This window comes from Vidua chalybeata, chromosome 30 (genome assembly GCF_026979565.1).
Source record: "Vidua chalybeata isolate OUT-0048 chromosome 30, bVidCha1 merged haplotype, whole genome shotgun sequence".
Lineage (NCBI taxonomy): Eukaryota > Metazoa > Chordata > Aves > Passeriformes > Viduidae > Vidua > Vidua chalybeata.
This window is the reverse complement of record NC_071559.1, coordinates 2,540,961-2,565,071: the sequence shown is the minus strand read 5'-3', so window position 1 is coordinate 2,565,071 and position 24,111 is coordinate 2,540,961. Positions and strand designations below refer to the sequence as shown.

At 68.4% G+C, this 24,111-nt stretch overlaps 2 protein-coding genes across 6 annotated transcripts; one reads left to right on the top strand and one right to left on the bottom strand.

The window, feature by feature from the left end:
- Window positions 1-1,507: 1,507 nt before the first annotated feature.
- On the bottom strand, window positions 1,508-11,395 carry B4GALNT1 (beta-1,4-N-acetyl-galactosaminyltransferase 1). Of its 3 annotated transcripts, none has more exons than XM_053967534.1 (12): window positions 11,228-11,395; window positions 9,218-9,288; window positions 7,925-8,132; window positions 7,333-7,515; window positions 7,034-7,140; window positions 6,727-6,764; window positions 6,285-6,465; window positions 5,692-5,826; window positions 4,872-5,059; window positions 4,132-4,272; window positions 3,337-3,574; window positions 1,508-2,702 (listed from the first exon to the last, which is right to left on the bottom strand). In XM_053967534.1, exons 3-12 carry the CDS (start codon window positions 8,125-8,127, stop codon window positions 2,488-2,490), a joined length of 1,629 nt encoding a protein of 542 aa, XP_053823509.1. In that variant the 5' UTR covers window positions 8,128-8,132; window positions 9,218-9,288; window positions 11,228-11,395; the 3' UTR covers window positions 1,508-2,487. The 3 variants fall into 3 exon arrangements, with proteins under 3 accessions (XP_053823509.1, XP_053823510.1, XP_053823508.1); XM_053967535.1 differs by lacking the exon at window positions 11,228-11,395 and adding an exon at window positions 10,465-10,803; XM_053967533.1 differs by lacking the exon at window positions 11,228-11,395 and adding an exon at window positions 9,748-9,825.
- Window positions 10,837-16,451, top strand: OS9 (OS9 endoplasmic reticulum lectin). 3 transcript variants are annotated; one of them, XM_053967493.1, is made up of 14 exons: window positions 10,837-11,048; window positions 12,279-12,455; window positions 12,551-12,614; window positions 12,702-12,778; window positions 12,867-12,965; window positions 13,058-13,259; window positions 13,810-13,926; window positions 14,005-14,117; window positions 14,229-14,265; window positions 14,367-14,455; window positions 14,530-14,805; window positions 15,261-15,681; window positions 15,767-15,882; window positions 16,273-16,451. In XM_053967493.1, the coding sequence occupies exons 1-14, from the start codon at window positions 10,854-10,856 to the stop codon at window positions 16,399-16,401; spliced, it is 2,112 nt and encodes a 703-aa protein (XP_053823468.1). In that variant the 5' UTR covers window positions 10,837-10,853; the 3' UTR covers window positions 16,402-16,451. The 3 variants fall into 3 exon arrangements, with proteins under 3 accessions (XP_053823468.1, XP_053823470.1, XP_053823469.1); XM_053967495.1 differs by having other exon boundaries at window positions 10,838-11,018; XM_053967494.1 differs by having other exon boundaries at window positions 10,838-11,048; window positions 14,032-14,117.
- Window positions 16,452-24,111: the final 7,660 nt, after the last annotated feature.

Genomic DNA, 24,111 nt, shown 5'->3' with positions numbered 1-24,111 from the left:
GGGACACTGGGATGAGGCTGGGGACACTGGGATGGGGGCACTGGGGTGGGGACACCGGGGTGGGACACTGGAATGGGACACTGGGATAGGGACACTGGGGTGGTCAGCTCCAGGATGGTCACTGGGATGGGGACACCGGGGTGGGACATCGAAATGGGACACCAGGACAGGTCACTGGGGTTGGGACACTGGGATGGGACACCGGGATGGGTCACTGGGGTTGGGACACCAGGACGGGTCACTGGGGTTGGGACACTGGGATGGGACATTGAAATGGGACACTGGGGTTGGGACCCCGTGGTGGGGCGCTGGGATGGGACAAAGGCAGGATGGGACATAGAATGGGGACATAGGATGGGACACAGTGAGGGGGACACGGGGTGATGTCCCAGGAGCCCTTGGCTGTGGCTGCCAGGGACAGGTTTGGGAGGGGGGACAGCGACACCACCTTGGCAGCCCCATGGGGTCACTCAGGAGGGGCTGCAGGGTGGCCCCAGGTGTCACTCGGGGGTGCCACAGGACCCTCAGGGGATTGCTGTGCAGGGTCCCTCGGGGTGGACGCCCTGGGCGCTTTGTCACTGCACTGGCAGGAGCCACCAGGGGTGGGACAGGGGCTCCAGGGGCGTGGGGTGGGACCCTGCTCCCGTTTGTCCCCACAACGTGGCTCTTGTCCTGCCAAGAAGGGACCCAACAGCCGCCCTGCCATGGCCTTGGGCCCTCAGGCTGGGTGTCCTTGTCCCTGCGTGTCCATCATGGGCCCATGTCCTTGTCCTTGTCCCTGTCCTGGGGTGTCCTTGTCCTTCACATGTCCCTGCAGGTCCCTGCCCTGCCCCCGTCCCCAGCGTGTCCATGCCCCCATCCTGGAGTGTCCCTGTCCCATCCCTGTTCCTGTCCCTGCTGTGTCCCTGTCCCTGTCCCATCCCTGTCCCTGTCCCATCCCTGTCCCTGTCCCATCCCTGTTCCTGTCCCTGTTCCTGTCCCTGCTGTGTCCCTGTCCCTGTCCCATCCCTGTTCCTGTCCCTGTCCCTGTCCCTGTCCCATCCCTGTCCCTGTCCCATCCCTGTCCCTGTCCCATCCATGTTCCTGTCCCATCCCTGTCCCTGCCAGGTCAGGATGGACCCTGGAGGGTGCTGGGTGGAGGAGGGGGGGTCCAAGGACATTCCTGTTGAAAATCCCAACCCCCCGGAGGAGCCACGCCCACTGGCCACACCCACTGACCACGCCCAACTGACCACGCACACTGGTCACACCAATTGACCACACCCACTGACCACAACCAACTGATCACACCCGACTGACCACACCCACTGACCACGCCCACCGACCACACCCACTGATCACACCCAACTAACCACGCCCATTGACCACGCCCCCACCGTCCCCTATAGCCCCTCCCATCCCAAAGCCCCTCCCACCCCTATAGCCCCCCCACCCTGAGCCCCCTGAGTGGGCGGGGCCTGGGCCCCCCTCCCCCCCCGTTTTTGGAAGAAAGAGGCCGATTTCGGGCTGGTTAAAATCTCACCATCCATTGGGTAGAAAAGGGCGGGGGGGGCAGCCCCTCCCCCAGCCCCTCCCCCACCCCGGGGGCTCGGGGGTCCTGGGGGGAGGGGCCGAGACTTGGCACAAAAATCCTGGCGGCAGCGCGGGGGAGGGGCCGGCAATAGAAAACTGAGTCGGGGGCGACGGGGGGGACCCGGGGGGACCCCGCCACCACCCCACCCCCAAAGTACAAAAGAGCTAAAAACACCGCGGGGGGGCGGGGGGGCTGCGGGGACCCCGTGGTGGCCCTGGGTGGTGGCCCTGGGTGGTGGCCCTGGGTGGTGGCCCATGGCAGTGGCCCTCGGTGGTGGCCCATGGGATGGCCCTGGGGGTGGCCACGGGTGGGGAGGGGGTGCTGGGGGTGTCCCACAGGTGGCCAGTGGTGGTGGCACACGGGGTGGCCCAAGGGAGGCTGACCCTTGAGCTGGACCATAGTGGCAGTGGCCCTGGAGCTGGCCACCCCGGGGGTGGTGGCCCTGTGTCACGCCAGTGTCCCGGCCCCGTGGGCACCCCGGGGGCAGCCGGGGGTGGTGGCCCCCGGGGTGGCCCAAAGGGGCAGCCACCCCAAGGTTGGTAGCCCTGGAAGTGGCCAACAACGGTGGCCCTGGGGGTGGCCCACAGGAGATGGCCCAGTGGGGTCGGTGGCCCTGGGGGTGCCCCAGATGTGGCCAGTGGCCCACGGAGTAGCCACGGCTGTGGCTCTGGGGACACCGGAGGGGTGGCTGGCAGCAGTGCCCTTCAGCTGGCCCGTGCTGGTGGCCTGGGGTCAGCGACGTCCGCGGCGCGTCCCGTGGCCCTGGTGGCCCTGTGCCACCTCTGTGTCAGTGGCACCCCGGGGGTGGCCAGCGCGGGCAGCCCGCGGGGTGCCCGGGGGCAGCGTCACCGCGGTGTCAGCGGCCCCGCGGCGCCCCGGGGCTGGCCGGCGGAGCCCGGGGCTGGTGGCCACCCCTAGTCGCCGGCCATGCACTTGAAGCGGTTCTTGAAGAAGAAGAGGCGCTGTTTGAGGCGCAGGCTGTCGTCGCGCGCCGCCGGGTACCGGTACCGGTTGTACTGGCGCTCGCCCTCCGAGCGCCGCCACGGCAGCGCCAGCTTGGACGCGTGGTCCACGACCACGTCCTCGCACGAGCCCACGTGCAGCACCCCCAGCCCGTCGATGAAGAACTCTGGGGGGGCAGAGAGGGGCACCCCAAAAACGGGCTCAGAGCCGCCCTGGGGTCCCTCCCTATCTCTGACCCCCTCAAGACCCTGTGAATCCCCAGGGACCCTCCTGCTCCGGGACCCCCTTAGGCTGACACCCCCAGACCCCCCAGGACCCTCCTGTGGGCTGAACCCCCAGACCCCCCCATGACCTTCCTCCTCTGGAACCCCCTTAGGCTGACCCCCCCAGACCCCCCCCAGGACCCTCCTGTGGGACCCCCCCAGGACGCCGGGCACCCCCAGACCCTCCTGTGGGACCCCCTTAGGCTGACACCCCCAGACCCCTGGGCACCCCCAGACCCTCCTGTGGGACCCCCTTAGGCTGAACCCCCCCAGACCCTCCAGTCCCCCCAGACCCCCCAGGACCTTCCTCCTCCAGAACCTCCTTAGGCTGACCCCCCCATACCCCCTAGGACTCTCCTGTGGGACCCCCTTAGACTGACCCCCCCGATCCCCCCAGTCCCTTCCTGTGGGACCCCCCCCGGTGCCCCCAGTCCCTTCCTGTGGGACCCCCCCGGTGCCCCCGGGACCCTCCTGTGGGACCCCCCGGTCCCCCCGGGACCCTCCCCCGCTCAGGCCCTGCCGGTGCCCGGCCCTCACCGAGGTGAGCCACGCGGCGCAGGCGGGGGTCGAAGCCCACCTGCCGCACCTTGTCGGTGCGGGCCAGGAAGAAGTTGACGACGCCGTCGGTGACGACGCAGGCGGGGAAGCCGGCGAGGCGGTGGTGGAAGCCGGGCCGGGTCCGCAGGCAGTCGCCCCCCGCGCCGCCCCCGCGCACGCTCAGCCGCTGCCGGTACGTGGTGGTGTAGCCGGTGATCTCCCGCACCGCGCCGCCCACCTGCGGGCACAGCGGGGCGCTGGGGGGCGGCACCGGCACCCCCGGCACCGCCCGGGACCCGCCGGGACCGCCCGGGACCCGCCGGTACCGCCCACCGGCGGGATGGGATGGGATGGGACGGGGCCGCTGCGCTGGGGCTGTGCCAGCACCTGGGCACCGGGACCCCCTGAACCCCCACCTGGGCACCAGAACCCCCACCGGGACCCCCGGAACCCCCACCGGGGCACCGGGACCCCCCTGAACCCCCACCTGGGCACCAGAACCCCCACCGGGACCCCCGGAACCCCCACCGGGGCACCGGGACCCCCCTGAACCCCCACCTGGGCACCGGGACCCTGATGGCCCCGCCGGCATCGCCCACCTGGGCACAGGAACTGCCGCGGGGGGGCTGCACCGGGAGCAGGGGTGTCCCCAAGGTGCCACCCACCCACGACCACCGCGACCCCCAGCATCGCCCACCCGTGCCCCTGCAGCCCCCCGTACCCCCCGTACCCCCTGCAGCTCCTGGTGCCCCCTGGAGCCCCCCGGAGCCCCCCCATGCCCCCCGTGCCCCGCACCAGGTCCAGGCTGGTTCTCTCCAGCACATCCACCAGCTTCTCCAGCCGCGTGCGGGGCGTGAAGATGAAGTCATCGTCCACCCACAGCACGTACTTGGTGGTCACCTGCGACACCGCCAGGTTCCTCCCGGCGAACCAGCCCTGCGGGGGCAGCGTGGACCCTCGGGCACCGCCCCCGCACCCCGCAGGTGCCCACGGATGCCCCCCCTGAGCCCCGCGGCGCCGGGAGACCCCCGTGTCCCCCATCCCCGGGCACCGACAGCTCTTGCAGGCCTCGTGTCCCCTTCTCTGGGATCCCACAGCCCTGACAGCCCCCCCCCGTGTCCCCCACGCCCCTCAAGCCCTGCCAACCCCCCGTGAGCCCCCCTGCGGTTTTGCCACTTTGTCATTCCCTCACATGTCCCCCCCCTCTATGGGGTGCCACTGCTCTGACAGAGTTCCAATGTCCCCCTTCCCCATTGTCCCCCATCCCCAGGGACCCCTGCCCTGCCAGCCCTGCCCCCGGCTCCCTCCCTGGGGGTCTCCACCCCTGCCAGCCCCCCTGCCACGCCCAGGAACCCACAGCCCCACAGGACCCCACTGTCCCCTCTCTGCAGTCCCAGACCTCCACGTCCCCCCGTTTTTGGGGACCTCAGCTCCTGCCAGCCCCTCCCGTGTCCCACAGCCCCGTGGCTCTGCCAGCACCCGTGTCCCCTGTCCGGGGACCCTGGCCCCATCCCGTGTCCCCTCAGTGGGCCCACCTTGCCGAAGGGCATGAGGTAGTGCTCCAGGTGGGGCCCGGACAGGGGCTCGGGGCGCTGGCTGTCGTCGGCCACCACGATGGTGACAGAGGGGTAGAAGCGGCGGATGCTGGCGATGAGCCCCCGCAGTTTGTCATAGCGCAGGAACGTCTTGGTGGCCACTGTCACCAGCGCCGAGATGTTGTACCCTGGGGGGTGGGGGAGGCACTGGGAGCCTGCACTGGGAGCACTGGGAGCCTGAACTGGGAGCACTGGGAGAGCTGGGAGCCTGCACTGGGAGCGCTGGGAGCACTGGGAGCCTGCACTGGGAGCGCTAGGAGCACTGGGAGCCTGAACTGGGAGCGCTGGGAGAGCTGGGAGCCTGCACTGGGAGCGCTGGGAGCACTGGGAGCCTGCACTGGGAGCGCTGGGAGCACTGGGAGCCTGAACTGGGAACCTGTACTGGGAGCACTGGGACACTCACTGGGAGCACTGGGCACCCACACCGGGAGGATTGGGCTCCCACACTGGGACTGGGACTGGGAGCACTGGTAGGGCTGGGGGCACTGATAGTGGCAGAAACAGCTGTCTGCAGCACTGGGAACACTGGGTACACTGGGAGTACTGGGATACTGGCACTGGGAACACTGGGAGTACTGGGATTCTGGCTCTGGGGGCATTGGGGACACTGGGGACACTGAGATACGGGCACTGGGGGCACCGGGAGCACTGAACACGGAGAGCCCTGGGACTGTCCCAAGGAGCAGGGATGGGAGCCCCGGGAGCACCGGGAGCGCCGGGCCCGGGCAGGGCCGGTGTCGGGCTGCCGGCCCGCGCTCACCCCCGTCCCCGCTGCTGTCGCTGTCGCTGTCCCCGTCGCTGTCGCTGGCGGTCCCCGGGCCGTACAGGCGGGGCGTGGGCGGGTGCCGGATGCGGATGGCGAAGGCGGCGGAGTGGCCGTCGGTGGAGAACTGCACTGCAGGGCGAGGGGCGGCTGGGGGCAAGGGGGGGGCACGGGGGGCGCCGGGAGGGGCAGCGGGGCCGGGGGAGGCGGGGACTGCCGGGGGGCGGGGGTCACCGGAGGACACGGGGAACGAGGGGGGCGTTGGGGGTAGCCCGAGGGTTCCAGGGACACCCCGGGTGTCCCTGTGGGCATCGGGGATCTGGGGGGGTCCCTGTGGGCATCGGGGATCCGGAGCTCCCGGGGGGAACTGGGCATCCAGGGGACAACCAGGGGGGATCGGGGGGTCGCTGGGGGCCCCAGGGGTGCTGGAGTTCCCAAGGGTCAGCCGCGGCCCCGGGGGGCGCTGGGGTTCCCAGGAGCGCGGGGGGTCTGGGGGTGCCGGGGCTCCCAGGGCTCGGGGGTTGCCGGGGGTCCCGGAATCAGCGCCCCCCGCGCCGCTCCTGGCAGCCTGGCAGCTGCCCCGTACCCACCGATGTCGGCGGTGTCGGGGTGGAACTGGGTGTTGGTGTAGGTGACGAACTGCAGCTGCCGGTTCAGGTGGTCCAAGTGCGCGGCGGCCAAGGACAGGTGCGGCTGCCCCTCCCCGCGCAGCGCCACGCCCTCCACCTCGGCCGCCACCGCCAGCGTTCCCAGCGAGGCCGTCAGGTTCACCTGGGGGCGGCACGTCACGGGGGGCCCGGGGGGGGGGCACGGCAGGGACCCCCCAAAGCGGGGAGGCGGAACACGGGGGGGGAAGGTGCGCGCCCCGGCCCCGCCCCAGTCACTCCACTGCCCCGCCCACCCCATGGACACACCCACAGACCGGACAGGCCACGCCCATGTCGCCACGCCCCTGCCCAGTCCACTCGAGCCACGCCCCCTCCTCCACGCCCCCTCCCCAGCCCCTCCCCCGTGCCCCGCCCTGGTCCTCACCTGGTACCTGCTCCTGGCCGGCGCCTGCAGGCTGAGCCCTGGGGGCCGCGACACGGGGGTGAGGCCCAGAGACCCCCGGAGGGACCCCCTGCCCCCCCCCCGAGCCATCCGGGGGCACCCCCTGCCCAGGGACACCCACCCCGTGTCCCCCCCAGGTGCCCCCCCCAACCCTGTGCCTCCTCCAGCGCTCCCCACCCCCGTGTTTCCCCCATTCTGTGCCCTCGCCCCCCCCGTGTGTTCCCGTCCTTGAGCCGGTGCCCCCCACCCCCGTGCCCCCCACCCCGTGCTGCCCCCCGCGCCCCCTCACCGGGCACCAGCACGGTCTGCAGCGGCCGCACCTCCACCCCCTGCGCCGGGTACTCCAGAGGGGAGTTGGCCGGGACGATGAGCAGGCGGTCGGCGGGGGTCTGCACCCTGCGGGGGGGGGGCACCGCGGCTTCAGCCGGGGGTCCCCGGGGAGTCCCACGCTGCGGCCGGACCGGTCAGTCCGGGGCGCGCACCCCACACCCGGCTTGGGGGTCCCAGCCTCCCCCCCGGTGCTGAGCCCGGGGTCCCGTCCGGCCCGAGGTGCCCCGGGCATCCCCCCCGCCGCCCGCCTGCGCTCACCGGTTCCGGTAATTGCGGTACTCGCGCTCCCGCAGCCGCAGCTGCCGCGGCCGCTCCCCGGGGGCGAAGGCGCTGGCGAAGTCCAGCCCCGCCGGGCCGGGCCCGAAGAGCCGCCGGCGGAGCGGCAGCGCCAGCCCCGCCTCGGCCTCCGCCTCGCACGAGCAGCCGTTCCTGGGCAGCAGCCTGTCGCGACAGGGCCGCTGTCACCGACAGCGGCGGCGCCAGAACCGGCGCCGCGGGGACCCGCGAGCGGCACCCGCCTGGCACCTCCCGTCCCTGCCTGTGCCCGCGTGGCACCGCCCCGGCACCGCCCTGGCACCGCCCCGGCACCGCCCCGGCACCGCCCTGGCACCTTCCAGCACCACCTGCCGCCACCCACCACAGCCCTGGCATCGCCTTTGTCACCCCTCTGCTACCGCCCCATCGCCCTTCCCCCGGCGCCCCCACCGCCCCACCCCCGTTTTTGGGTGCCCCAACCCACGGGTGCCCCATGGGAGCCACAGCCCCGTCCTGGGGCGCCCTCAGCCCTGAGTACCCCCACCCTTGGGTGCCCCCCACCCCGCAGGTGCCTCCCCCCGTGCCCCGTCCTTACTCCATGACCTCCTCCTTGAGGCGGAAGGGCACGTGGGGGTAGGCGCGGGCGGGGGGCGGCAGAGGGGGTGGCAGCCGCTCGGGGGGGGGGCGGCGCAGGTCCACGCTGGGGGGGCCCTTGGGTGCCCACAGGTGCAGGTAGAGCGCGGCCAGCGAGGCCGAGGCCACCAGCAGCAGGCACAGCGCCCGCTGCGCCCCCCGCATCCTGCCTGGGGGGGCACAGCGTCACCCCGGGGCCCCCGGGGCGACTCACTGCCCCCAGTACAACCCAGTGTTCCCAGTGCCCGCAGTGCCCCCCAGCCCCTCCCAGTGCCCCCAGTGCCCCCCAGTGAAACCCAGCCCCTCCCAGTGCCACCCAGCCCCTCCCAGTGCCCCCAGTACAACCCAGTGTTCCCAGTGACCCCAGTGAAACTCAGTGCCCCCCAGCTCCTCCCAGTGTCCCCAGTGTCCCCAGTGCCCCCCAGCTCCTCCCAGTTTCCCCAGTACAACCCAGTGCCCTCAGTGAAACCCAGTGAAACCCAGCCCCTCCCAGCGCCTCCCAGTGCCCCCCAGTACAACCCAGTGTCCCCAGTACAACCCAACCCCTCCCAGTGAGTCCCAGTGTCCCTGGTGCCCCCCGTATAAACCCAATCCCTCCCAGTGCAAACCAGTGCCCCCAGTTCCTCCTGCTGCCACCCAGCTGCTCCCAGTACAAACCAGTGCCCGCAGCACCTCCCAGTGACTCCCAGTACAAACCAGTGCCCGCAGCACCTCCCAGTGACTCCCAGTACAAACCAGTGCCCGCAGCACCTCCCAGTGACTCCCAGTACAAACCAGTGCCCGCAGCACCTCCCAGTGACTCCCAGTACAAACCAGTGCCCGCAGCACCTCCCAGTGACTCCCAGTACAAACCAGTGCCCGCAGCACCTCCCAGTGACTCCCAGTACAAACCAGTGCCCGCAGCACCTCCCAGTGACTCCCAGTACAAACCAGTGCCCGCAGCACCTCCCAGTGACTCCCAGTACAAACCAGTGCCCGCAGCACCTCCCAGTGACTCCCAGTACAAACCAGTGCCCGCAGCACCTCCCAGTGACTCCCAGTACAAACCAGTGCCGCCCGTGCAGTGCACCATCCCTCAGTCCCCGCGCTGCCCCCAGTGTTTCCCAGCGCTCCCATCTCCCAGTTTCCCAGTTCAGCCCAGTGCCCTGCCCAGTCCCCCCGCCCAGTTCCCCCGCTCTGCTGTGCTCGCACCCCCTCCATCCCTCCCCAGTGCCCCCAGTGCCCCCAGTGCCCCCAGTGCCCCCAGTGCCCTCACCTCGGGGTGGGCGCAGGTCCCGGCGGGGGGGGCTCAGCCCACACTCATGGCTCTGCCCCCACAGCACCGGCCTGGGGACACGGGGACAGTGTCGGGGCGGGAGGGACCCGCGGCCCCGGGATCCCCCCCCGTGCTGCCGCCCCCCGGCTCCCCCAGCCCCCGGCCCGGACCCCCCCGGGCAAAGGCAGGGCCGGGGGCAGACGTCACGTCGGGAGGGGCTGGGGGTGCCCGGGGGGGGGGGGCAGGGAGGGGCCTGGCAGTCGATGGGGGAGACTCGGGGGGCTGGGAGGGGGCGGGGGGCCCGGGGGGTGCGGAGCGAGGGGGGGGGGGGCTGGGGCTGTTCGTGCGGCGGGGCGGGGGGGGCAGCGGGGCCGGGGGATGCGGGGGATGCCGGGGGGGGGCCCGGGGCTGCGGGCTGCGGGGAGCTGGGGATGTCTGGGGGGGAGAGGCGGCGGTGTCGCAGCCGCGGGGCGGCGGCAGGTGCCATCCCTCGTCGCGACGCGTCGCGACAGGAGCGGCCCCGGCCCTACCTGGCTCCGCTGGCGGATCCCGGCGCTCCGCGGCCGCGAGCGGCACCGGCACCGGAGCGGGCGGCGAGGGCGCCCCCGGCGGCCCCGGTGTGGAACGGCACCGCCGCAGCCCCGGGAGGGGCGGGGCGAGGCTGCGGGGGGGGGGGGGCGCAGAACGCGGCGGGGAGGAGGGGGGGGGGGCGGCTGGCCCCGCGGCTCGGACCGGCCGGGGGGGGGTCGGGCCGGAATCAGCCCCCCCGGCGCGGCGGCCACAGGCCGCGCTTTGTGCCCACGCGTGGGGCGCACAACGGCCCCATTGAGCGGGGGGCGCGGGGGGGGCCCGGCCCGAGCTCTGCCGGCACCGGGAGGGGGCGGGGGGCGCGGAGACGGGGGGGGGGGGGGAGGCTGGGGAGGCTCGGGGTGCTGCCAGGCGGCTGGAGGAGCGCGGAGGGGCCCTGGGGGGCTCAAGGGTCCTGGGGGGCTCAGGGGCCTGGGGGGCTCAGAGGTCCTGGGGGACTGAGGGGTCTGGGGGGCTCAGGGGTCCTGGGGGGCTCAGGGGCCCTGGGGAGCTGAGAGGTCCTGGGGGGCTCAGAGGCCCTGGGGAGCTGAGGGGCCTGGGGGGCGCTCGGAGAGGTTTGGGGGGGGGTCAGGAGCAGACTGGGGGAGCAGAGGGGCTCCGGTAGCGGGGGTCTGCCGGAGGCGGCCCCACCCGCTCGTGGTGCCCCGCACGCCCCTCACCGTGGAGCCCCCCCCACCCGGCTCCGGTAATCACGTGATCCCCGGGGGATGCTCGGCGCCCTCCACCAATCAGCGCGCGGGGATCGCCTGCATCCCGCTCGGCCAATGGGGAACCGCCAGGCGTGACGTCGCCGCGGCCGGCCGCGCCCCGCCTCGCCATTGGCTGCCGGCCGCGCGGGCTCCGGCCAATCGCCGCGGCCCCCGTTCTCGCAGCCACCTCGCCCCCGCGGCCTCACAACCGGCGGCGTCATCCCGCCCGCTGACCAATCAGAGCCGCGCCTGCCGTTGACGGGCAGGTGTCCGAACCAATCGCGGCCCGGAGCAGCGGGGCCGGGGCGGGCGCGGGGAGGTGCGGGCGGAAGCGGAAGCGGCGGCGGCGGCGGGGGAAGATGGCGGCGCGGCGGGGCCCGGGGCCGGTGGCGGCGCTGGCGCTGCTGGCGCTGCTCGGCCCGGGGTGGCCCCTCCGCGGGGCCCGAGCCGCGCTCAACCTGCAGGAGCTCAGCGAGCTCAAGTACGGCCTCGAGATCCTGGCCGAGCCCGTGCTGGCCGGGCAGGTGCGCCGCGGCACCGGGGCCAACGGCTGGGTGAGGGCGGGGGGGGGGGCGGGCGGCGTCCCCCTGGCGGGAGCGGCGCACCGGCCACGGGTCAGGAATGCTGGGCGGGGGGGGGCTGCGGGGACCGGGAGCTCCTTACCGGGGGCGTTCCGGGGCGGGGCACGGGGCAGGGGCTGCACCGGGCCCGGGGCACCGGCTGTGCTCCTTACCGGGGCTCGTTCCGGGGCCGGCGGCAGCGGCTGGGGAGTGGAGCACGTCCGGGGGTCCCTGCGCGGGGCGGGACCGGGGGCTCGGGGCTCGGGCCGGTCGCTCCGTACCTGTCCGCGGGCACGGCCGGGCCGGGGGGCCCTGGGGCGGCAGCGACCCCCCCCCCACACCCCGGAGCTCGCGGGGCCGCCGCCGCCGCCAGATGCTCCGGATGCGGGGAGGGGAGGGGCGGGCACCGAAGTTTCACTTCGCGTTTCGGGCGCCCCAATTCGGGGCGGGGGGAGGGGGACGCTCCCCGCAGCCGCTGCTGGCCCGGTTTGTCCCCGGGGCTGCCCCGCGACTCCGCGGGCTCCGTGGGACAGCGACAGCGACAGGGACAGGGACAGGGACGGGACAGGGCAGGGCACGGCTGGGCTGGGCTGGGCTGGGGGACGGCTGCGGTTTGCCCTGGCCCGGGGGGGGTGGGCTGTGGGGTCTGTCCTGTCCCACCTGGGGGGGCTGGGGCAGGCTGTGGGGTCACTGGGGGGGCTTTGGGGTCACCGGGGGGGCTGTGGGGTGCTGGAGGGTGCTGAGAGGGGTCTTCCCAACAGGAGCAGAGTTCAGGGTCCTTGGGGCTGTGAGGTGTCCTGAGAGGGGCTTTGGGTCACCGAGGGAGGCTGTGGGGTCTCTGTGGGGTCACTGAGCCAGTCTGTGGGGTCTCTGTGGGTCTCTGGGGTGAATGGGGGGCTGTGGGGTCTCTGTGGGGTCTCTGTGGGGCTGTGGGGTCACTGAGGGAGTCTCTGGGGTCTCTCTGGGGTCACTGGGGGGCTGTGGGGTCTCTGTGGGGTCTCTCTGGGGTCTCTCTGGGGTCTCTCTGGAGTCTCTGTGGGGTCATTGGGGGGCTGTGGGGTCTCTCTGGGGTCTCTGTGGGGCTCTGGGGTCACTGGGGGGCTCTGGGGTCTCTGTGGGGTCACTGGGGGCTGGAGGGTTCTGCGAGGGCCCGTCCCAGGGGGGGCAGAGCCCGGGGAGGGGGTGGGCTCCCGGGGGGGGCTCTGACAGCGCCGTGCCCCCCAGCACCAGGCCGGGGACGTGGTGACGGTGGCCTCGCGGTTCAAGCAGCGCTACGAGTGCCGCCTGCCCCCCGCGGCCGTGGGGCCCCCCCCGGGCCCCCCCCGCGACCCCCGCCTCTACAACGGCTCCGGCGTGGCCGAGCTGCTGCGGCCCATGGCCACGGCGCCCTGCCTGCTCAAGGTGGGACCTCGGGGGGGGCGGGGGGCACGGGGGCAGCACCGGGGGGGGGAGCGGGGGGCACCCCCGGCCTCACCCGCGGGCTCCGCTCTTGCCAGACCAAGGACTGGTGGACGTACGAGTTCTGCTACGGGCGGCACATCCAGCAGTACCACCTGGAAGGTGACGCTGGGCACGGGGCCGGGGGGGGGGGGGGGACAGGGTGGCCCCCGGGGACCCCCTCCCCCAATATCTGCCCTGTCCCCGCAGAGTCTGAGATCAAGGGGGACGTCCTGGTCCTGGGCTATTACCAGTCTGCCTTCGACTGGGACGACGAGGCGGCCAAGGTGCGCGTGCCCTCGCCGCGGGGGCGGCGGGTGGGGCCGTGTCCCGCCCTCCCCGTGCCCACCCCCGTGCCCCCTCCCCACCCCTCAGGCCTCCAAGCAGCACCAGCTGAGGCGCTACCACAGCCAGAGCTACGTGAACGGCTCCCGCTGCGACCTCACCGGCCGCGCCCGCGAGGCCGAGGTCCGGGTAAGGCCAGGGCACGCACCCGGGGCTGGGGTGGGGGGGCACGGGGGGCACCCGGGGGCCCCCAGGGCCTCACCCCGGGGCCGGCCCCGCAGTTCCTGTGCGAGGAGGGCGCCGGGGACTACATCGCCCGCGTGGACGAGCCGCAGTCGTGCTCCTACGTGCTGACGGTGCACACGACGCGCATCTGCCACCACCCGTTCCTGCGGCCCGCCCCGGGGCTGGCACCGCAGCCCATCCGCTGCCAGCCCGCCCTCTCGCCCGCCCAGTACGTCCAGTACGTGCGTGCCCAAGTCTGTGAGTATCGGGGAGCCCTGGCCTGGGCACGGGGTGCGGGGCTGGCACGTCCATCCCGAGGCTGGCACTGAGCCCTGGTGCAGGGCTGGCACTGTCCCCTCCATCCCAGGGCTGGCACTGTCCCCTCCAGCCTGGCCCTGTCCCCTCCATCCTGGGGCTGGCACTGTCCTCTCCATCCTGATGCTGGCCCTGTCCCCTCTGTCCCAAGCTGGCCCTGTCCCGTCCAGCCTGGCACTGTCCTCTCCATCCCGAGGCTGGCACTGTCCTCTTCAACCCAGCCCTGTCCCCTCTGTCCCAAGCTGGCCCTGTCCCCTCCATCCCGAGACTGGCACTGTCCCCTCCAGCCTGGCCCTGTCCCCTCCCTCCTAGGGCTGGCACTGTCACCTTCCTGGCCCTGTCCCCTCTGTCCTGGGGCTGGCACTGGGACTGACACGGTTCCCTCTGTGCCAGGGCTGGCCTTGTCCCCTCTGGCACAGGACTGCCGTGGCTCCCTGCAGCTGGGGCTGTCCCCCAGCCGTGCTGTCACTGTCCCTGTCCCCTGTGTCCCCAGCTGACACCAAGAGGAAGGTGGAGGAGATCTCGGAGGAGCTCCGGACGCTGGACACGCGCCTCTGGAGCGACAGGGACAGCGAGCCCCCGGCACAGAGCCCTGCGGGCATCCAGCATGGTATGGCCCTGTCCCCGCCTCACGGGGACAGCACTGCCAGTGTCCCCTCTCCTTCTGGGACCCCGGCCTGGCTCTCAGTGCCAGGCATGTCCCCCCCTGTGCCAGGGAACCAGCCAGAGCCAGCCAAGGATGTGACAGCTGAGGACCAGGAGGTGACAGCCACAGCCAGAGACCAGCGGGACAGCACCAGGGTGAGTCCCAGTGGCCCTGGGGACATTCTGGGGGGCTTGGGGTGGGTTGGGGTCACTTTGTGGGCAGGGGGGGGTTGGAGTGCTGCTCCATCACCTGTCTCCTCCCTGCAGGAGCTATCCCCGAGGGCAGCTGATGGTCGGGCAGCTGGTGAGTGCTGGGGTGTCCACCCCGTGTCACCTCCGTGGCCACCCTGTGTCCCTCCCTGTCCCCCCTGGCACTCCCAGCCCCCATTCTGGCTTCCCTTGTAGATCCACGCAAGAAAATCCACTTCAAAGTGATCCGGAGCCCCGGGGACCTGCTGCAGTTCATCGAGGAGCTGAAGGAGACCACCAGGAAGGTGGGCACCTCCCCCGTGCCCCTCGGGCCTCTCCGTGCCTCAGTGTCCCCCTGAGCCCCTTCCCACTGCTGCAGGCCAAGGAGAAGGCGAGCGAGGAGGAGGAGGCAGCAGTCAAAGCTACCCCAGCCCCACCTGGCCCCGCAGAGCCCCCCAGCCCCGAGGCCCTGCCTGGCCCCGAGGCCCCCCCCACGGGGGAGGAGGAGGATGAGGACGAGGACGAGGATGAGGATGAGGAGGAGGCAGGGCCGCTGCTGGCAGGGCTGGAGCTGCTGCCACGGGAGCAGGTGGCGAGGCTGAAGGAAGAGGTGAAGAGCCAGATGGAGCAGGAATTCGACAGCATCATCAGCGAGGTGGGGACCCTGGGTGGGCTGGGACCCCCACGGGGGCACTGGGACCCCCACAGGGGCACTGGGACCCCCACAGGGGCACTGGGAGCCCTCTGGCTGGACTCTGTAGCCACACTTGAGGGCCCCCAGCAGGGATGGGACCCTCTGGCCAAGTTGGGCCCCCCCAGCCTCCAGTTGGGTTGGCTGCCCCCAGCAGCACTGGGGATCCCCTCGTTGCTGTGGGGACGCCCTGTCCACACCAGGGAAACCCTGACCATGCTGGGGTCCCCTCCCAACTATGCTGGGGAGCCCCTGACTGCATTGGGACACCCCTGGCTGGGCTGGGGAGCCCCTGGGAGGGTTGGGACCCCCTGGCTGTGCTGAGGACCCTATGGCCGGGCCAGGGGTGCCCAGCCGAAGTGGGGCCAGCCTTTCTGGGCCAGCTGCTCAGGGGAACCCGCCTTTAACCCCTCCTGCAGGTGGAGGATGAGCTGGAGACCGAGGGGCTGAAGGGGGAGTTCGACCGGAGCCGCGCCACCCGGACCCTGGCGTCCACCCTGACCCGGCTGATGGACCGGCTGGACAGGGCCGAGCCCCGCCGCGACCCCTCCGGGCCCCCTCCCGCTCCCGGGGGGCGCAGGGAGGAGGAGGAGGAGGAGGAGGAGGAAGGGGCGGGGGGAGCGGCGAGGAAGGGCGGCCCCCGGCTCCCCAAGGACGGGCGGGTGCGGGTGCGGATGGGCAGGGTCGGGAGCCGCGACACGCCCCAGGAGCCGGAGCCTCTCCCGGGGAAGCAGGAGCCCCCCCGGGAGGACCGGGAGTCCCCCCGTGAAAACCGGAGCCCCCCGCAGGTGGAGAACGAGGTGCGGGAGTTGCTGGCCAAGGAGGGGCTGCGGGCTGAAGGTAGGGAGGGCTCCGGCCGGGGGGGGACAGCAGCGGGGAGCGCCCCCCCCCGCCCCAAATCAACTCCCCCGGGCCCCCTCCCCAGGGAAGATCGAGATCAAGATCGTGACGGCCTCGTCGGGGGGCGAGGAGGAGGAGGCGGCGCAGTGGCTGTCGGAGGAAGATTCCCGGAGCCTGAAGGAGATTTTCCTCAGCATTCTGGTGTGGGGGCGTGGGGAGGGGCTCCGGGGGGCGGGGGAGGGGCTCGGAGGAATGGGGGCACAACTGAGGCTCGGGAGGAGGGGAATTTACGGTGTTGGGGCAGGGGGGGAAACCAGGGACACAGCTGAGGTGGGGGAAACTGAGGCACGGGCTGGAACTGAGGCCGGGCAGGGCTGGGGAATGTGGGGGGGCTGAGGGATGGGGGGGAGTGTCACTGAGGAAACTGAGGCACGGGGGGCACACACTGAGGTGGAGAGGGTGCGGGCAGGACACAGGCGGGGGGAGCTGAGGAGGGAAAAGGGGGGTACGGGGGGGCCCTGAGGGGAGAGGGGCACTGAGGGGAGGGGGCACAGAGGTGAGGGGGGGCAATGATTTGCCCCCCACCCCCAGGTGCAGGGCACGGAGGAGGCGCAGAAGGAGCGGCGGCGGCAGCAGGCACTGGAGGACAATTATCGCTTCGTGTGGGGGGGCCGCGACGAGCCCCCCCCGCCCGCTGACTCTGAGGACCAAGACTTCTGATCCCCCCCCCCCAAATCCTGATCCCTTAAATCCTGAACGTCCCCCCAGGATTGTGGCTTCATCTCTGCCGTGGGACTGGGCACAGGACGCCCCAAGGTGTCCCCCGTCCAGGAGGGGGGAGGTCACTGTGCCCCCCCCCCGGGGGACCCTGCCCTGACATCGGGTGCGTTTGTGCCACGGATGAACTGGGGGGGGGGGGGGGCGGGGGGGGAGGAGTGGCCATGATTTAGGGGTGGGAGGGTTGGCGGGGGGGTGCGATGGGGGGGGTCCTGTTGTCACTGGAGCCATTCGTGCTGCCCCCGGCCCGGGGGGGGGTTCTCTCTCTCATAATGAGATGTCGTTCGGCCTCGTTGTGCCCCCCCCCCCCTTTACCAATAAAGCGAGGTCACCCCGGGCTGCGTCTGTGTGAGGGACAGAGGGGTTGGGGGCGTTGGCTTGGGACCCCTCCGCGACCGCCCGGGTGCTGATGGGGGCAGGGGCTGGAGACGAGGAGGGGGCGGCGAGGGTGGGGGGTGCTCAAGGCTGGGGTGTCCCTGACCCGCTCCTTGTCCCCGCACAGCCCCCCCCGACCCCTCCCGCATCTCCGGGCCCCGCACGGCGCTGCCAGCGGCTGCGGCCGGGCGGTGCCAGTCCCGCAGGCCACGCCCACAGAGAGACACACCCCGCTAAGCACCGCCCACACATCAGACACCGCCCATTGATCTCTCAGGCTTAGCCCCACCCTCTTTATTCGCATAATAGCCCCCACCTACATATCAAGCCCCGCCCCCTTATTTACACACGAGCGTTCTCGCATCGAGTCACCGCCCCCTCTCAGGCCCCGCCCCCAGACCGGCTGACCACACCCACTGCGATGCTGCCCCGCCCCCAGGCCCCGCCCCCGCCGCTCGGTTCCGGTCAGTGCGGGGGAGCCGGTGACCGGGGGGGCACGGGCCGGGGCAGCGCCCCCTCGCCGGTGCCCCTCACATGTCCCCCAGTGCCCCCCAGTGCTTCCAGTGTCGCCCCAGTGCCCCCCAGTGCTTCCAGTGTCCCCCCAGTGCCCCCCAGTGCCCCCCCAGTGTCCCCCCAGTGCCCCCCAGTGCCCCTCCAGTGCCCCCCCAGTGCCCCCCAGTGCTTCCAGTGCCCCCCCAGTGCTCCCCCCAGTGCCCCCCCAGCCGTGCACAGAGGCCGGACCCCGGCCTCCCCCACCGCCCGGCCACCAAGCTGTGACCCCCCGCTTGTCCCCAGTGTCACCCGTCCCCTGTCACTGTGTGAACCCTCCCGCCGTGATGCCCCTACCTGGTGTCATTCCCGCCCCAAAGTGCCACCCTGTGTCACCCACCCCGCGCCCCCACTGTCACCCATCCGCCGTGTGTCACTCAGGCCGCCGTGCCTTCAGGCCCCCGCGTCACCCACCCTCCGTGCCACCAGCGCCCTGGACGCAGTGTCCCCGGTGCCCTCCCTGTCCCCCGTGCCATGTCCCCTGTGCCATGTCCCCTGTGCCCTCCGTGTCCCCTGTCAGTTTGTAGGGTTCCTGATGTCAGTTTGTAGGGTTCCCTTGGGACTGTCAGGGCAGCACAGGTTTGAGGTGGGGGCAGCTTGGGTCTGCGACACATCCTCGATCGTTTGGATTTTTGGAGGTGTCCGGCCACGTCAGGGCCACAGGCCCCTGGAGACACAGACCGGTCCTTTTCCCTGGGAAAGAAAAGTGGCCAGCCCAGGTTCCTGATGTCAGTTTTGTAGGGTTCCCTTGGGACTGTCAGGGCAGCAGAGGTTTGAGGTGGGGGCAGCTTGGGTCTGCGACACATCTTCGATTGTTTGGATTTTTGGAGGTGCCCGGCCACTTCAGTGCCACAGGCCCCTGGAGGCACAGACCAGTCCTTTTCCCAGGGAAAGAAAAGTGGCCAGCCCAGGTTCCTGATGTCAGTTTGTAGGGTTCCCTTGGGACTGTCAGGGCAGCACAGGTTTGAGGTGGGGGCAGCTTGGGTCTGCGACACATCTTCGATCGTTTGGATTTTTGGAGGTGTCCGGCCGCTTCAGGGCCACAGGCCCCTGGAGACACAGACCGGTCCTTTTCCCTGGGAAAGAAAAGTGGCCAGCCCAGGTTCCTGATGTCAGTTTGTAGGGTTCCCTTGGGACTGTCAGGGCAGCACAGGTTTGAGGTGGGGGCAGCTTGGGTCTGCGACACATCTTCGATCGTTTCGATTTTTGGAGGTGTCCGGCCAGTCAGGGCCACAGGCCCCTGGAGTCACAGACCGGTCCTTTTTCCTGGGAAAGAAAAGTGGCCAGCCCAGGTTCCTGATGCCAGTTTGTAGGGTTCCCTTGAGACTGTCAGGGCAGCACAGGTTTGAGGTGGGGGCAGCTTGGGTCTGCGACACATCTTCGATCGTTTGGATTTTTGGAGGTGTCCGGCCACTTCAGGGCCACAGGCCCCTGGAGACAAAGACCAGTCCTTTTCACTGGGAAAGAAAAGTGGCCAGCCCAGGTTCCTGATGTCAGTTTGTAGGGTTCCCTTGGGACTGTCAGGGCAGCACAGGTTTGAGTGGGGGGCAGCTTGGGTCTGCGACTCATCTTCGATCGCTTGGATTTTTGGAGGTGTCCGGCCACTCAGGGCCACAGGCCCCTAGAGGCAAAGACCGGTCCTTTTCCCTGGGAAAGAAAAGTGGCCAGCTCAGGTTCCTGATGTCAGTTTGTAGGGTTCCCTTGGGAGTGTCAGGGCAGCAGAGGTTTGAGGTGGCGGCAGCTTGGGTCTGCGACACATCCTCGATCGTTTCGATTTCTGGAGGTGTCCGGCCACTTCAGGACCACAGGCCCCTGGAGACACAGACCTGTCCTTTTCCCTGGGAAAAAAAGTGGCCAGCCCAGGTTCCTGATGTCAGTTTGTAGGGTTCCCTTGGGAGTGTCAGGGCAGCACAGGTTTGAGGTGGGGGCAGCTTGGGTCTGCGACACATCCTCGATCGTTTCGATTTTTGGAGGTGTCCGGCCACTTCAGGGCCACAGGCCCCTGGAGACACAGACCGGTCCTTTTCCCTGGGAAAGAAAAGTGGCCAGCCCAGGTTCCTGATGTCAGTTTGTAGGGTTCCCTTGGGACTGTCAGGGCAGCACAGGTTTGAGGTGGGGGCAGCTTGGGTCTGCGACACATCCTCGATCGTTTCGATTTTTGGAGGTGTCCGGCCACTTCAGGGCCACATGCCCCTGCACACAAAGACCGGTCCTTTTCCATGGGAAAGAAAAGTGGCCTGCCCAGGTTCCTGATGTCAGTTTGTAGGGTTCCCTTGGGACTGTCAGGGCAGCACAGGTTTGAGGTGGGGGCAGCTTGGGTCTGCGACACATCTTCGATCGTTTGGATTTTTGGAGGTGTCCGGCCACTTCAGGGCCACAGGCCCCTGGAGGCAAAGATCAGTCCTTTTCCTTGGGAAAGAAAAGTGGCCAGCCCAGGTTCCTGATGTCAGTTTGTAGGGTTCCCTTGGGACTGTCAGGGCAGCACAGGTTTGAGGTGGGGGCAGCTTGGGTCTGCGACACATCCTCGATCGTTTGGATTTTTGGAGGTGTCCGGCCACTGAAGGGCCACAGGCCCCTGGAGACACAGACCGTCCTTTTCCCTGGGAAAGAAAAGTGGCCAGCCCAGGTTCCTGATGTCAGTTTGTAGGGTTCCCTTGGGACTGTCAGGGCAGCACAGGTTTGAGGTGGGGGCAGCTTGGGTCTGCGACACATCCTCGATCGTTTGGATTTTTGGAGGTGTCCGGCCACTTCAGGGCCACAGGACCCTGGAGACAAAGATCAGCCTTTTTCCTTGGGAAAGAAAAGTGGCCAGCCCAGGTTCCTGATGTCAGTTTGTAGGGTTCCCTTGGGACTGTCAGGGCAGCACAGGTTTGAGGTGGGGGCAGCTTGGGTCTGCGACACATCTTCGATCGTTTGGAATTTTGGAGGTGTCCGGCCACTTCAGGGCCACAGGCCCCTGGAGACACAGACCGGTCCTTTTCCCTGGGAAAGAAAAGTGGCCAGCCCAGGTTCCTGATGTCAGTTTGTAGGGTTCCCTTGGGACTGTCAGGGCAGCACAGGTTTGAGGTGGGGGCAGCTTGGGTCTGCGACACATCTTCGATCATTTGAATTTTTGGAGGTGTCCAGCCACTTCAGGTCCACAGGTCCCTGGAGACACAGACCGGTCCCTTTTCCCTGGGAAAGAAAAATGGCCAGCCCAGGTTCCTGATGTCAGTTTGTAGGGTTCCCTTGGACTGTCAGGGCAGCACAGGTTTGAGGTGGGGGCAGCTTGGGTCTGCGACACATCTTCGATCGTTTGGATTTTTGGAGGTGTCCGGCCACTTCAGGGCCACAGGCCACTGGAGGCAAAGATCAGCCTTTTTCCTTGGGAAAGAAAGTGGCCAGCCCAGGTTCCTGATGTCAGTTTGTAGGGTTCCCTTGGGACTGTCAGGGCAGCACAGGTTTGAGGTGGGGGCAGCTTGGGTCTGCGACACATCCTCGATCGTTTGGATTTTTGGAGGTGTCCGGCCACTTCAGGGCCACAGGACCCTGGAGACAAAGATCAGCCTTTTTCCTTGGGAAAGAAAAGTGGCCAGCCCAGGTTCCTGATGTCAGTTTGTAGGGTTCCCTTGGGACTGTCAGGGCAGCACAGGTTTGAGGTGGGGGCAGCTTGGGTCTGCGACACATCTTCGATCGTTTGGAATTTTGGAGGTGTCCGGCCACTCAGGGCCACAGGCCCCTGGAGACACAGACCGGTCCTTTTCCCTGGGAAAGAAAAGTGGCCAGCCCAGGTTCCTGATGTCAGTTTGTAGGGTTCCCTTGGGACTGTCAGGGCAGCACAGGTTTGAGGTGGGGGCAGCTTGGGTCTGCGACACATCTTCGATCATTTGGATTTTTGGAGGTGTCCGGCCACTTCAGGTCCACAGGCCCCTGGAGACACAGACCGGTCCTTTTCCCTGGGAAAGAAAAGTGGCCAGCCCAGGTTCCTGATGTCAGTTTGTAGGGTTCCCTTGGGACTGTCAGGGCAGCCCAGGTTTGAGGTGGGGGCAGCTTGGGTCTGCGACACATCTTCGATCGTTTGGATTTTTGGAGGTGTCCGGCCACTTCAGGGCCACAGGCCCTGGAGGCAAAGATCAGCCTTTTCCTTGGGAAAGAAAGTGGCCAGCCCAGGTTCCTGATGTCAGTTTGTAGGGTTCCCTTGGGACTGTCAGGCAGCACAGGTTTGAGCTGGGGGCAGCTTGGGTCTGCGACACATCTTCGATCGTTTTGAATTTTTGGAGGTGTCCGGCCACTTCAGGGCCACAGGCCCCTGGAGGCAAAGATCAGCCTTTTTCCTTGGGAAAGAAAAGTGGCCAGCCCAGGTTCCTGATGTCAGTTTGTAGGGTTCCCTTGGGACTGTCAGGGCAGCACAGGTTTGAGGTGGGGGCAGCTTGGGTCTGCGACACATCTTCGATCGTTTGGATTTTTGGAGGTGTCTGGCCACTTCAGGGCCACAGGCCCCTGGAGACACAGACCGGTCCCTTTCCTTGGGAAAGAAAAGTGGCCAGCCCAGGTTCCTGATGTCAGTTTGTAGGGTTCCCTTGGGACTGTCAGGGCAGCACAGGTTTGAGCTGGGGGCAGCTTGGGTCTGCGACACATCTTCGATCGTTTGGATTTTTGGCGGTGTCCGGCCAGTCAGGGCCACAGGCCCCTGGAGACACAGACCGGTCCTTTTCCCTGGGAAAGAAAAGTGGCCAGCCCAGGTTCCTGATGTCAGTTTGTAGGGTTCCCTTGGGACTGTCAGGGCAGCACAGGTTTGAGGTGGGGGCAGCTTGGGTCTGCGACACATCTTCGATCGTTTGGAATTTTGGAGGTGTCCGGCCACTTCAGGGCCACAGGCCCCTGGAGACAAAGACCGGTCCTTTTCCTGGGAAAGAAAAGTGGCCAGCCCAGGTTCCTGATGTCAGTTTGTAGGGTTCCATGGGACTGTCAGGGCAGCACAGGTTTGAGGTGGGGGCAGCTTGGGTCTGCGACACATCTTCGATTGTTTGGATTTTTGGAGGTGTCCGGCCACTTCAGGGCCACAGGCCCCTGGAGACACAGACCGGTCCTTTTTCCCTGGGAAAGAAAAGTGGCCAGCCCAGGTTCCTGATGTCAGTTTGTAGGGTTCCCTTGGGACTGTCAGGGCAGCACAGGTTTGAGGTGGGGGCAGCTTGGGTCTGCGACACATCTTCGATCGTTTGGATTTTTGGAGGTGTCCGGCCACTTCAGGGCCACAGGCCCTGGAGGCAAAGATCAGCCTTTTCCTTGGGAAAGAAAGTGGCCAGCCCAGGTTCCTGATGTCAGTTTGTAGGGTTCCCTTGGGACTGTCAGGGCAGCACAGGTTGAGGTGGGGGCAGCTTGGGTCTGCGACACATCTTCGATCGTTTGGATTTTTGGAGGTGTCTGGCCACTTCAGGGCCACAGGCCCCTGGAGACAAAGAGCGGTCCTTTTCCTTGGGAAAGAAAAGTGGCCAGCCCAGGTTCCTGATGTCAGTTTGTAGGGTTCCCTTGGGACTGTCAGGGCAGCACAGGTTTGAGGTGGGGGCAGCTTGGGTCTGCGACACATCTTCGATCGTTTGGATTTTTGGAGGTGTCTGGCCACTTCAGGGCCACAGGCCCCTGGAGACAAAGACCGGTCCTTTTTGCCTGGGAAAGAAATGTCGCCAGCCCAGGTTCCTGATGTCAGTTTGTAGGGTTCCCTTGGGACTGTCAGGGCAGCACAGGTTTGAGCTGGGGGCAGCTTGGGTCTGCGACACATCTTCGATCGTTTGGATTTTTGGAGGTGTCCGGCCACTCAGGGCCACAGGCCCCTGGAGACAAGACCGGTCCTTTTCCCTGGGAAAGAAAAGTGGCCAGCCCAGGTTCCTGATGTCAGTTTGTAGGGTTCCCTTGGGACTGTCAGGGCAGCACAGGTTTGAGGTGGGGGCAGCTTGGGTCTGCGACACATCTTCGATCGTTTGGATTTTTTGGAGGTGTCCGGCCACTTCAGGGCCACAGGCCCCTGGAGACACAGACCGGTCCTTTTCCCTGGGAAAGAAAAGTGGCCAGCCCAGGTTCCTGATGTCAGTTTGTAGGGTTCCCTTGGGACTGTCAGGGCAGCACAGGTTTGAGGTGGGGGCAGCTTGGGTCTGCGACACATCTTCGATCGTTTGGATTTTTGGAGGTGTCCGGCCACTTCAGGGCCACAGGCCCCTGGAGACAAAGATCAGCCTTTTCCTTGGGAAAGAAAAGTGGCCAGCCCAGGTTCCTGATGTCAGTTTGTAGGGTTCCCTTGGGACTGTCAGGGCAGCACAGGTTTGAGGTGGGGGCAGCTTGGGTCTGCGACACATCTTCGATCGTTTGGATTTTTGGAGGTGTCTGGCCACTCAGGGCCACAGGCCCCTGGAGACACAGACCGGTCCTTTTCCTGGGAAAGAAAAGTGGCCAGCCCAGGTTCCTGATGTCAGTTTGTAGGGTTCCCTGGGACTGTCAGGGCAGCACAGGTTTGAGCTGGGGGCAGCTTGGGTCTGCGACACATCTTCGATCGTTTGGATTTTTGGAGGTGTCCGGCCAGTTCAGGGCCACAGGCCCCTGGAGACACAGACCAGTCCTTTTCCCTGGGAAAGAAAAGTGGCCAGCCCAGGTTCCTGATGTCAGTTTGTAGGGTTCCCTTGGGACTGTCAGGGCAGCACAGGTTTGAGGTGGGGGCAGCTTGGGTCTGCGACACATTTTCGATCGTTTGGATTTTTG